The 13,432-nt window shown below is 35.4% G+C and overlaps 2 protein-coding genes and 1 long non-coding RNA gene across 3 annotated transcripts; 2 read left to right on the top strand and 1 right to left on the bottom strand.

The window, feature by feature from the left end:
- Positions 1-371: 371 nt before the first annotated feature.
- On the top strand, positions 372-4,063 carry LOC107059741 (uncharacterized). The gene is made up of 2 exons (XR_001472867.1): positions 372-616; positions 2,251-4,063. It is a non-coding gene; the product is annotated as an uncharacterized lncRNA (long non-coding RNA).
- Positions 4,064-4,607: 544 nt separating this feature from the next.
- Positions 4,608-9,486, bottom strand: LOC102590270 (pentatricopeptide repeat-containing protein At4g38150). Its single transcript, XM_006342427.2, has 2 exons — positions 9,411-9,486; positions 4,608-5,959 (listed from the first exon to the last, which is right to left on the bottom strand). Exon 2 carries the CDS (start codon positions 5,891-5,893, stop codon positions 4,829-4,831), a length of 1,065 nt encoding a protein of 354 aa, XP_006342489.1. The 5' UTR covers positions 5,894-5,959; positions 9,411-9,486; the 3' UTR covers positions 4,608-4,828.
- Positions 9,487-10,187: 701 nt separating this feature from the next.
- On the top strand, positions 10,188-12,795 carry LOC102589955 (60S ribosomal protein L13-1-like). The gene is made up of 5 exons (XM_006342426.2): positions 10,188-10,277; positions 11,572-11,693; positions 11,792-11,925; positions 12,047-12,205; positions 12,316-12,795. Exons 2-5 carry the CDS (start codon positions 11,588-11,590, stop codon positions 12,535-12,537), a joined length of 621 nt encoding a protein of 206 aa, XP_006342488.1. The 5' UTR covers positions 10,188-10,277; positions 11,572-11,587; the 3' UTR covers positions 12,538-12,795.
- Positions 12,796-13,432: the final 637 nt, after the last annotated feature.

Here is a 13,432-nt window from a genome sequence, read left to right as displayed (position 1 = left end):
CGAACGAAATAATTAATAACCGATATCATGATAACTCTATAACAATTTAATAAGTCTATAAATCGACCTTATAAGTCAATTCAATAAACATCAAAATCGAACCAATCAATACACAACCCCCTATTATACATGCCACAATTTTTGGCATCCTTTCTCATTTTTGCCTCTCAACTTAAAAATAAAAAATAGTTTACTAAAAAGGTCATTATTGAATATTGACAAAATGGTAAAAAAATAAAAAAATAAAAAACCAACTTTCAAGTCTAAAATTGATAAACCCGGCCCACATTGAGTTTAGCAGATCACAAAAAAAGCCCAGTTTAAAACAACTTCTAAACCTAAATTCCTTCTATAAAAGCCCATCTTCCTTCTTCTCCAAAATCATCTAGGGTTTAGCTCCTCATTCTCTTTCCGGCGCCGAATCAGTGGCCGCCATTGTAGAATTGTGTAGTTTTAGTTTTTATATATCAACTGTATTTGTATATTTTGCACTTCGCATTTCTATAAGCTTCGCTAAATTCTCAAAATAGTGCAGTCTTACAGCGATTAGTGCATAAAGGAAAAGCTGAATTTATCAGCGGCGGCCAGACAACCGTTGAGATGAATCCACAGATTGGTTCCGTTTTTGCTCCTGTCTACTAATTTCATCTCACATTTTGTTTTAATTATTTCTGTAGTTTTTTCACTTTGATGGTACACTTTTGAAATTGGGGCGAGTTTTTCAGTACTCGTATAATCCAAAGTATATATATCATCATAGAATAAGCCGTCTTTGTTGATGTAGCAGTTGATTTTTTCTGTTTTCCTTCTGGAAGATAGAAGGATCCTGCGTTTTAATCCGAAGATGGAGATCTCATATCCTATTGCCTTGAAGAGCGGAATCTCTGCTATTACTATTTGGGATTGACCATGAGAAATACATTCATTTCAACTATTTTTTATATGTTTTGCCTGTGATGAAATCTATTATAAAGAACACCATCTTTCGGGACTGAATGGCCCTCAAGGCCTTGTTGTCAATTCTGCAATTCTGAGGCCTTCAAGTATGAGTATTAATTAGATTTCTGCTTGAGCTATGTTTAATTGAGATGGAAGTGATGAATTTTTCCCCAGATGATCGAAGTTGAAATTACTGAGCGCTTTTTATGTATTTTCTCCTTATAGGGGAAAATTCAAGCCAGATATTCTGATCCGTCTCCATTTTTTCTTCCATTTTCTCTCTTCAATCTTAAAAAATGTGTCTTTTCTGAGTTTATTATGAATTTTTTGGATTACTTTGTTTATGGATGTGATGAATATTTCCCCAGATGATCGAAACTGAAATAACTGAGCGCTTTTTAATGTTTTTTCTCCTCTTTAGGGGAAAATTCAAGCCAGATATTCTGATCCATATGTATTAATTTCAATTGTTTTCTATGTTTTGATTGTTAGTAATGTTAATTTGTTAATTGAATTTGTTGCATGGAGGTGATGATTATTTCCCCAGATGATCGAAGTTGAAATTACTGAGCGCTTTTTCATGTTTTTTCTCCGTTCAGGGGAAAATCCAAGCCAGATATTCTGATCCATATACTTGCAATATTGTTATTTATGTTTGTTGAAATGCGTCGATATACTGATTACCATCGATGTTTATATACTATGATCGCTGTGTATGAGCCGACGCCATATGTATATTCCATTTCTGCTTCATAATTTGTTTCATTTAGCTCTTTAAAGAGCTGTTTGAACCAGATTTGGATATATTATCATTGTTTAATTTGATTGAAGTAGGAGATGGAAGTGATGATTTTTTCCCCAGATGATCGAAGCTGAAATTACTGAGCGCTTTTTATGTATTTTCTCTAAATCAGGGATAATCCAAGCCAGATATTCTGATCCGTCTCCGTTTATATGAATTTTTTTTGATCTTTTTGTGTTTTTATGAACTAATTTGATTGATTATTGATGAATTTGTGTTTATGGATATGATGATCATTTCCCCAGATGATCGAAGCTGAAATTACTGAGCGCTTTTACTGTATTTTCTCCTTATTGGGGAAAATCCAAGCCAGATATTCTGATCCATATACCAATTTATGGTTTGTGTTGATGTCAATTCATGTCTTTCAGTGCAATTATTCCAATTTCTGTGTCATTTTGGTATAATTTGTGATGATTTACATTGATTTGGGATAAGTTCTTGCTGTATTGTAGGACTCAAAATGCAAAAATAATTGTACTAAGTTCATGTCTTTGTTGATTTTATAGTGTTTGGGGATTATCCAATGATGGCATTAAATCTTTGAGACCTGAATTATCAATTTTGATGACACCTACAAGCATTTTTTCTGACCTACATCTTCGCAACTGTTCATATTGTTGTACAAGTGTAACCTATAAAGACTTATATCATATGATGTTTTAGAGATAAATAGTTGTGTCTTTATCATATATGAGGATTTAGATATATAATAGTTGTTTCTTTATCCTATGAGGATTTAGCTATGTAATAGTTGTTTCTTTATCATATATGAGGTTTTAGAGATGTAATAGTTGTTTCTTACTATATGTGTGGATTCAATCATTTGAGATCAATAAATTTCACATTTTGTTTTATACTCCTTGTAGTTATAATATTTTGATGGTACACTATTGAAATTGGGGCGAGTTTTTCAGTACTCGTATAACCCAATGTATCTATATCATCATATAATAATCTGTCTTTGTTGATTTAGCAGTTTGTTTTTTCTGTTTTCCTTCGGGGGAAGACAGTTGAATCCTGCGTTTTAATCCGAAGATGGAGATCTCATATCCTATTGCCTTGTGGAGCGGAATCTCTGCAATTACTATTTGGGATTGACCATGAGAAATACATTCATTTCAACTAATTTTTATATGTTTGTCTTGTTATGAAATCTATTATAAAGATCATCATTTTTGTCAATTCTGCAATTCCGAGTCCTTCATCAATGAGTATCTATTAGTTTTTCTCATTCAAACTTTGTTAGGAAAATTGATTTTTTTTCTTGTGTTTGAGATGGAACTGATGAATATTTCCCCAGATGATCGAAGCTGAAATTACTGAGCGCTTTTTATGTATTTTCTCCTTATAGGGGAAAATCCAAGCCAGATATTCTGATCCGTCTCCGTTTATATGAAAAAGTTTTGATCTTTTTTTTTGTTTTTGAACTAGTTTGATTGATTTTACTATATTTTCTCCTTATAGGGGATAATCCAAGCCAGATATTCTGATCCATATACCAATTTATGTTTTGCTTTTGTTAAGTTCTGTTCTTTCTTATTGTATATCAGTGCATTTTGTACAATTTGTGATGATTTACATTGATATGGGACAAGTTCTTCTGTATTGTATGACTCGTAATGCTAAAATCATTGCACAGTGTTCTTTTCTTTGTCGATGTATAAAGTGTTTGGATATATTTTTTCTTCAAATAATTTGTTTGATTGAATTATGATGTGTAAGGATGATGAAGAAATCATTCGGATTCCCACTGATGTATATACGTGATTACTACAACCAGCTACTTCTGACTTCACATCAATTCTCTATGTTTTCAAGTATTTTTTTTTGCGTATTTGGGGATTTCCAGTGATGGCATGAAATCTTTGAGACCTGAATTCTCAATTTTGATGACAACTACAAGCAATTTTTCTGAGGATTTTCCCCATTGTTTTTTAAGGCTGACATTTTTTCAACTGTTAATATTGATCTATTATGTTAGGTTTTAAAGATGTGTTCTACTAATCTCAAAACCAGCCATTTGAATGTAGTACAACTGATTCACCTGTTGCAACATGTCAACCACCCTTATTAATGGAGGAACTTGGGTGACAATGCTACGCACTTTAACGGAGCAGAACATGGTGGTGGACAGGCTTAGCAGGGAAAGCCTCAATTGCTGAAATTTTGGAAGACCAACATTTTTCATAGTTCCTCTACTGTTTTCAAGTAGAGTAGTATAGACATTTGGGAACTATGTATGTACTCAAGAAAGCTTTGAATTTTTGTATCTCTTTGTTAAAACTACTTAATATGATGCCTCACAATTTATATTGGTAATCTATTTTGATTCAATCATTATGACCAAAGAGTGATGCATATGCAATCTTCTATTTTGTGAAGCTAAAATTTTTATTCAAAAGGATGTTGAGGTTTGTTTAAACATTTAACTTTTAGGATAAAAGGATGTTGAGGTTTGTTTGAATGTCATATAACAAGGAGACTTTAATAATTGTAGTGGTTACCAAAGTAGTCAGTTCCCCTTCCAATTTGATATAAACCATTATTCACAAAATATATTTAAGCATTTAAAGAACATGTAACAAACGAATTAATAAGTGGATGAATTAGCTGTCCTCTCTCATGTTGGTCAGAGCTCTACCTTTATATCACGTGATGGATGGATACTAGGCATCTCTGGTGAGAGAATGCAAAACTACGCTTGTCGATTTGAGTCGAGCTAACTTTTGATCGAGGACTATTCATGTAAAGTGTTTGTAGCATCAATTTCAAAAAACTGTGTTCATCTCACACAAAACAAAATATCAAAAAACATAAGGTGTCAGGTTATATCTATCTCTGCTCCTTGATCGAACAAAAGCCGTTCAAAAGCCACTAATGCAAAGCATGAAAACATTGACAGCTTTGGATGGGATAAGCAGATATTGGTTCTTGCAATGGCCTGCTTTATACAAAAACTCTTGACTCTGCAACAGTCCAAATAGGCACTAAAAAGCTATTGAAATTTGAATAAAATGATAATACTCATACAGCTTGTCCATATGTCGATAAAACTCTAGAATATTTCAGATGAAAAAAAAAAACTTAGAAAATAGATTGCCTCTGTGAAGCTTTCTTCCCAAGGATTGCCTCCCAAACCACTGGCAAAAATGGCCCTTTCTTGTCCAAATATTCCCGAACAGCCTTATCGTCAACGATGAAGCCTTTTTGCCTCACCGTTTTAATCATGTTTTGGGCATCTTCAAGACTTTTCTCCTTGCAAAATCCATCAACCAAAGTCACAAAGGTCACCACGTTGGGGGAATGTCCAGCTTCCAACATTTCCAAGCAAAACTCAAATGCATCATCTAATCTGTTGCCCTGACTGAGCCCGCGGATTAAGATACCGTAACTAAAAGCATTAGGAATGATGCCATTACCTTGCATTTTACGGAAAATCCTCACAGCATCATCAAATTTTTGGGCTTTAAAAAACCCATCTACCACGGCAGTGTAGATAACAACTTCAGGTATTGTACCCTTTTCACGCATCAGACCAAAGAGCTTCATCGCTTCCTGTACCAAGCCGTCCTTGCAAAGCCCATCAAGCATTGCTACAGCATTTGGTATTAGGCCAGTTTCTTTCATTTTCTTGAATATCTCATCAGCATCTTCTGGTGGAGCTGGAGGTGCCTCCGAAACAGGAGAGTCGCTACTTTCACCTTTGGGGTGGAGTGCAGGGTTTGTGTTTGGGTTTTCCTCTTTACGATCAAATCCAAGCTGAAATCTTTTCAGAAAATCTTCACTATCCTGAGACTTCATTTGACCTCCATTGTTCTCACCAGATCTTCTAAGAGTTGTAGAATGGGTGGGGTTGTTGCTGGAATCAGCTCTTAAGGGCCTTCTGAAATCATCTCTTAAGGGCCTTCTGGAATCATCTCTTAAGGGCCTTTTGGAATCACCTCTTAAGGGTCTATTCGGTATAGGATCAGGAGGAGGAGGATAGTTGGACTGAGTGAATTCATCAGAGTAATTGCTGTTTGAGCTGCTAAATGAGCGTATTTTTGTTGAAGGAAGTATCTCATCTACATTTACCTTAGGACAACAGAGACTGCTGTAATATTTCCTATAAATGCTAATACCCTTCTGTCTCACTAATGTTGTTCTCATAATGCTTATATACTCGCTTCGAAACAACACAGGCTAGTTTTTCAAGGCAGCAAAGATGGCTTTATCCTGAAGATCAATAAAATAGAATTTCAGCTCAAAAAGTATTTTATACAGTGCATTCAAAGACAGCATAGCACTCTTATGCACTTTCTTTTACTTTTCACCCACAGAGAGCAGTGTTATAAAAAATTGGATAGAAGATTTAACTACATGTAATGAGAGTATAAAAATGATGATACCGACGATAATAGAATACAAGAGCACGTGAAGCAGCAGTGGAAGATAAGACAGTAATAGTAAAGGTGTCAGAAATCAAAGGCTAAGACAGAAAATAAGCAATACAGCAGCTAAGGGCACAACATCAGTCAGCTATGTGCCAAGAACAGATAAGTTCACACAGTGGCGGTGCCACCACTGTCCAGGGGGTTTCAATTGACACCCCTTTGCAGGGAAAAATACATAGTGTAGTATATACGATATGTTGAATCCGTTTATTGGCTTCTTTGTGTGTTTACTTCTTAATAGTTTGACTCATTTTAGAGAATTCTTGGCTCCACCACTGAGTTCACGTTTTACAAAAACATGAACATGGACAATACCAACATAATATCTTGAAAGTGTCAGAAATGAAAACAATAACTTCTCGTTCCATTTTTAAAACTACAACTGACTAGTATACACTTCATAAACCAACCGATCAACTACACCTCAGTTAGCTACACAAATCCATTCTACTCTATTTGAACTTATTTCATTCCAATACATATATTGTGTCTTCTAATCTCTCATGCTCATTTTAATGAATTAATGATTGCTACAAAACTATCCGTTTCAATTTCGTTATCTTATCTTCCCTTTAAACCTGACCCCAGTTAGTAGTGCTCCATTCTTTAATTTAGATAGTTGTTATCTTTTCCCTTTTGCTTTACAAACTCATTTTTTGACTTATAAATATAATTTATTTTTTCATATTATGTTTTGGCCCTATTTTGTTGCTCTTATACAGCGTATACAGTGAGTGTATATCACTGATTATTGCTGTATATCTCACGTATATGGCTGTATAAAGCGTGTATACAACTCTTCTCTTGAACACCTGTATATCAACTTTCGGGGACTTATTCTTCAATTCCATTGGTTGGCTGACTCAATGAAAGCAAATTTGGGCCTCTATGGCTCAATTGGAATGAAAAGAGGAATGCTGTGGAGTTCGAAGAACTCACCCAGGGTCGCATGAAATAGAACGAAATGGATTAGCTTCTACTCATAAAGATAAAATTTATAAATAATCTAAGTAATCACTTAGAAAAAGCAATGCAGATCAACACACTTCAACAGCAACTATAAGTCATATAACACAAATTTTTACTCCCAGATTCAAGGGCTAATTAATCAAACTTCCCCTTCCCCCCAAAGACGCAATTTCTAGCAAGTTAGGCACAATGAGCTACTGGAAGACAAACACTTAACTAATTCCAACATTTCAAAGATAATGGAAAACATATAAGTAACACAATAACCTAACAACAATAATTCATCTAACTTGAATTTGAAAAAAAACATAAAAGCAGTGCTTTACATACGTTTCATAGGACTAACAGAACCCCTGGAAACAGAACTTCTATTCAAGAAAATACACAAATTAGACTAACCAGTGACCACTTACTAGCGAGTAGCAACAATAACAAAAAACATCCATACCAATCCAGGCCCGCAAGAACACCAACTTTTCTGCAAAAATATGAGATGGCTTATGCCTCGGCAATAGCAGTGCCATCACTTTGACAAGAATTCTTTGAATTCTGGTACCAAAGAAGGTTAGCTGTCAAATGGAGCACTCTAAATCTCTTGATGTAAGTCAGAGGAAACAAAGCACATGATAAAGCAATGCGACTTGCAGACGACTATACAGATCTCTTTGTTTAACCCTATTCCATGCCTTTTAAGCCAGTTAGATAAACCTGTGTCTGAATGATTGTACTCCCAATTTTAAACCCAGGCACCACAGTAAATCCCACCTTTGGCCTCGTCTTGCTCAAAGGGAATTGAATTTTCCTTGTAACATCTTCCGTGTAGACCATCGAGAAGTCCACCCCTCTCTCAACTTGGAATATCTCAACTACAGGATTAAATGAGTATGCCAACTTATGAAGCAGCCATATTGTACTAGCCACCCTTACAAACGACTCATAAAACACACTTAACCACTTCGACCCCTCACCCCACCCTCCTTCTCCAATTGAACCCAAATCTCCATCAAAAATAATTTTTGATGACTGTGGTGTCCAGGCCAGCTTTCATGCAATACAAACTCAATTTTGTATAAATAACTTGAACATACACCACGATTAACTCACTCACTCATCGGTTCACTAACTAATCTTACATCTAACTATCATCATCATTTAGCAAAAACATGTACCTTTACAAACAAAACACAAACCAATAACATATCAATCAATATATCCCAGAAAATTCATTTTACAGTTTCTCAGAACCCTCTCAACACTTCTCCCCCTCACCATCTCCTACCTCAAATCCAAAAACAAACGTCTACCGGAAAACAACACTTATTCAGTCATTTTGATCTTAAAAACAATTATCACCTAACCATTTAGCAGTCTCTATTCTTATCATCTGCTTCTTCGTACTCTTATGCTGAAACATCCCGCCTCTCTCATCCCGAGAGGCAATTCCCACACCCCTAATAGATAAAGGGGAGTGGGTGGGAGTCTGGGAGAATTCCATTGCATTCACTAAACATTACTCTCTCAGTCCCACTTTGTGTGGCACTTCTAAACAAAGGGAGGGTAGCTCAAGCGGAAAACACCCTCCACCTCCAACTTTGAAGTTGGGGGGTTCGAGTCACCAAGGGAGTAACGTGGAGAGGGATACTATTGACTCCCTAGGGAGAACAGTCGGGGCTGGTAGATGTTAGGCTACCATATAAAAGAAACTGTTCACCACTTTTGCTTATCAAGAATCAAATCGACTAATTCTCCGAGCCAAACGGGACAAAATTAATTTATTTTTTAAAGGATTCTAACTCAAATATTAGTTGCAATCCTCCTCACATCAAAATGGCAAAAAATATACAACATTTCAAAATAATGGTTGAGTTCACTTAGCTTGTATCTCAAAAAGCCAAAAGATCCATCCGTGATAGGTTAATACTAATCTTGAAACTGGCAAATTATTTCTCCTAGTTACTAAATACACCAAAGTATATCAAATTCTCAAACATGGCAACACTTGAAATAATTAGGAATTCCAATTCATTTGTTAAATATCGAAGACAAAAAAATAACTACAAATTCTACCTTCTTCTCAAAACCAGAAATTTATCAATACACATTAATCTTTCTTCTTCGTGAGTTATCAAAAAAATAATAATTACTAATTCATTGTTTTCACTCATTACAAAAACAGCCTGAACGATCACATTTTTTCTTCTTCTTCAGATCAGTTTTCAGAAATAGAAGCAAAAAGAGAGAAAAACTGCTACGAGTTCACATACCTCGAAGGGATTGAACGGCGGCGAGCGACACAGCCGGCGGCAGCAAAGGCTCACTCAACACTCCGTAGCAGCGAGTTAAAACACAATTCGGCTGTATGTGGGGCGTGGCTATTTAATTAATGTTCCTTTCGTCCCAAAATAAGTGTTCCGTCATTTTAAAATATATTTTTCAACTTTGTTTTTGTATTTGTATTCTATATTTTGGATGCGCATAAGTATATACTTTAATTTTTAACTTGATAAAAATAAAGAAATAATTAATGGCTAATACCATATTGGCTAATACTTAATTTGAGTACTACAACCACATATTCGATAAATAATAAACATACGTGTATATGAAATTAGACTTTAAGTCCTTCGGAATGATTTAGTTGGTTTGGAGGATGGTTATCTACACGGATGATCCGAGATCGATCCCCCTCAAGAGTCGAGTCTGTCGCATAGGACTTGTCTAGTGCGATTTACATCACTTGGAGCTCACCTGAAGGGACAAAAGTTGTAGCGGCTACGGGTTATCCTTGGGTTTCAAAAAAAAAGAAATTAAACTTTAATAAATTATATCGAAAATTTGAGATTCAAAAAAATATTTTTTTTCCTTATCAATAATCCTACAACTTCACACAATAACACCAAACTTTGATCTTGTTAACTTCAATAAAAAATGCCTAAAAATAGTTTCATATTGGCTAGACTTGCAATCTTTTAAGTTTAAATTGGCTATCTTTGCAACTTCGTCCCCTAAAGAGTAATGGGCCTATTAGAAGCCCAAAAAACTGTTTCGTCTAGGGTTTCTCACATAAAAGCATACCTTATTGTTTCAAAAGCCTCAAAGGAGAAAGAACTTCAGCTTTGCTTGCTTTCTCGGTGAGTTTTCAGTTAGATTTGCTAATGTTTTGTTATTTTATCGTTTAATTTTGGGTATGAAATTGTTTGTGCAGTTTGAATTTGCTTTCTAATGAGCTTATTGTTATCAAAATGAGTGAATAAGTGTTGTTTTCCGGTAGACGTTTGTTTTTAGATTTGAGGCAGGAGATATGGTGAGGGGAAGTGTTGAGAGGGTTCTACGAAACTGTAAAATGAATTTTCTGGGATATATTGATTGATATGTTGTTATTGGTTTGTGTTTATTTTGGAGTTAGGTGTTTTTGCTAGATGATGTTGATGATTGATTAATTTAAATGGTTATGGTTATAGTTAGATGTAAGTTCAGTTAGTGAACCATTGACTGAGTTTGTAAATTTGAGTTCCGGAGGTGATAGGTGTCCAGCGTGCGAAAGCTGGCCCGGACACCAGTTTCATTGAAAATTATCTTTGATGGAAATTTGAGTTCAATTAGAGAGTGAGGGCAGGGTGGGGTGGGTGTTGCTTTCTGAGTGGTGGAGTGCACTTGTAAATATGAGAGTTGCTTTTGCCTATTTAGTTAGTTATGTTTTGTTTGGCCTATCTAGTTGGACTGCCTATTTTACTAAGATTTGTTCCTTCCGATCCTCTCAAGGAATCCACCAATTTATGTGATTACGGTTTCATTTTGATCCAGGAATGATATCTTTTATTGATATTGATTTGTTTGTATGATGTGGGATGGTGTCATATTAATGTATGAGTGGAGGAAGGTGTTAGATACTGTTGCAGTTCAATATATATCGTTACTTGTGCCTTTTGTTCTGTTAAATGTCCTGGTATTCAGTGTCTTGGAAGTTAATGTAAGTGCAACTTCTGCATGGATAAATGTAGGAAAAGAAATGCTCAGGAATTACTGCTACCCCGGTGTCCCTTGAACTTCTTTGTATTCATTTTGATGATATCACATAATTATTGAAACTTTTCATGTTGTTTGAATCATAACTACTGGAATGCTTCATGTTTTTTTAATAGATAATGTTAAACTAGGTTGCAAGCTTTTACACGATCAAGTATAAGTTCTTTCAAAATGCTTACCTTATTATTCCTGAGTTATTTCTTGTTGTTTGAATCGTAATGTTTTCATATGCTTTCTCGCCTCCTAGGGCAGCCTCAAATTGCTTTTCGAATTTCATAGAGACCTACTTCTTTAATTAATAAACTATGTTCCATTGCATGTTGCGTTGGTGCTTTGTTATCCTCGTCATATATTTCCTAAGGTGTTTCCAATTCTTAGTAACTTAATTCCATGTTTCAGCATACACAGGTAAACCATGAAGCATAACAATGTTATCCCCAACGGCCACTTTAAGAAGCATTGGCAAAACTATGTAAGGACATGGTTTAACCAACCTGCTCGCAAAACAAGGAGACGCGCTGGTGAGTTTCCCCTTTTTTTGATGGCTTTAAGCCTCAAATTCAACTTTGGCTCAAGAATACTTACACTTCCTGAACTGTTTTGCTTTTGCCAACTCCAGCTAGGCAGAAGAAAGCTGCAACAATCTTCCCTAGGCCAACAGCAGGATCACTCCGACCTATTGTTCATGGACAAACACTAAAATACAACATGAAAGTTAGAGCTGGCAGGGGATTCTCTCTAGAAGAGTTGAAAGTAAAGATTCGTTATCTTTCATTTGTTATTCGATATAATCTGCCAAAATACATCCTCCTTCCCATGTACTCATATCTAGAGATTCCAGTATATCAAGCAGTTTTTTTTGTTTTGTTTTCAGGCAGCTGGTATCCCCAAAAAACTTGCTCCAACTATAGGCATTGCCGTGGATCACAGGCGCAGGAACAGATCCCTAGAAGGTCTCCAAACCAATGTCCAGAGGCTCAAGACATACAAAGCCAAGCTAGTTATCTTCCCAAGGCATGCTAAGAAAGTCAAGGTAACCCTGAAATTATTGTAATCATAACCAGTCTGCTATTGATGATCGAAGAACTTTTTGTTTGTGGTATGAGCATCTGAACTTACATCTCAACACTATTAATTGCACAGGCTGGTGATTCTAGTGCTGAGGAACTTGCTAATGCCACTCAAGTCCAGGGTCCTTACTTGCCTATTGTTAGAGATCAGCCAGCTGTCGAGCTTGTGAAGGTCACAGATGAAATGAAATCATTCAAAGCTTATGGCAAGCTGCGTATTGAGCGTACCAATGCTCGTCATGTTGGTGTGAGGTTGAAGAGAGCAGCTGAAGCTGAGAAGGAAGAGAAGAAATAAGACATTTGAAATGTCTTATAGCCTTGCGCACTAGCATTGCTATTTTTTTTTGCACGAGTTTGAATGATGAATTATTTTTACTATTATTTCAAGAATTTTACTTTTTTTCGTACTTGTTGATGGAGTCTGTTATGAAGAGTCAAGACTATAACTCCCATAGTAGTATATCCTTAAAGCGTAAGGTTTTGGTTATATTCTTGCTCTTAATGTGTTTGATTTGTTCTCTGCATCGATATTTATCCAAAAAGAGTTATGTTATATACTATCGATAGTTGTTTTAGATGATATGTGTTTGGTTATTCTTCCAGCTTCATGATTTTCATCTAATCAGTGCTGATTCAAACACAAGTCTTAAGAAGCATTTTCTATGTTGATCTTGAAATCAACAATCACCTCAATCTAAATTCAAAGATTTGGAATATTTGGACAATAATATCTTATATTAGAACACTGATTCAAGTAGTCATCTGTCCTTGAGAAGCAGTGAACATGTCATTTTGTTTAGGCATGATTGCATAGTTATTTTAGCTTGACAACTAAATATTACAATTTTAAAAATGTACATCTAGACACCTCAAGTCATCCTCATTGTGTCTCGTGAACACCTAACAATGACATGACACATAATTTTAGAGATGTCTATATGATCATTTTGTAAGTTAGAATGTTCAACCGACACAATGGAGACACGTTGAGGTGTTTAGATGTGCAGTGTTACATTGCCAATTTAAGATGTCTATCCATATATTATGCCTTTTGTTTATAGTGTTTTGAGTAATATTCTTATTCATATAGTCCCTGCATTCTGGATTATATTTGAACAAATGGCTTAGGTACTTGGTAGATGATGTTACATATGTAGATTTCAAAGCTTGTTTCTTTGTTGGGAACAATA

Source organism: Solanum tuberosum, unplaced genomic scaffold (genome assembly GCF_000226075.1).
Source record: "Solanum tuberosum cultivar DM 1-3 516 R44 unplaced genomic scaffold, SolTub_3.0 scf00034, whole genome shotgun sequence".
In the NCBI taxonomy this organism is placed as follows: domain Eukaryota; kingdom Viridiplantae; phylum Streptophyta; class Magnoliopsida; order Solanales; family Solanaceae; genus Solanum; species Solanum tuberosum.
Note: the sequence above shows the minus strand (reverse complement) of the source record. Positions and strands in the feature narration are given on the sequence as shown.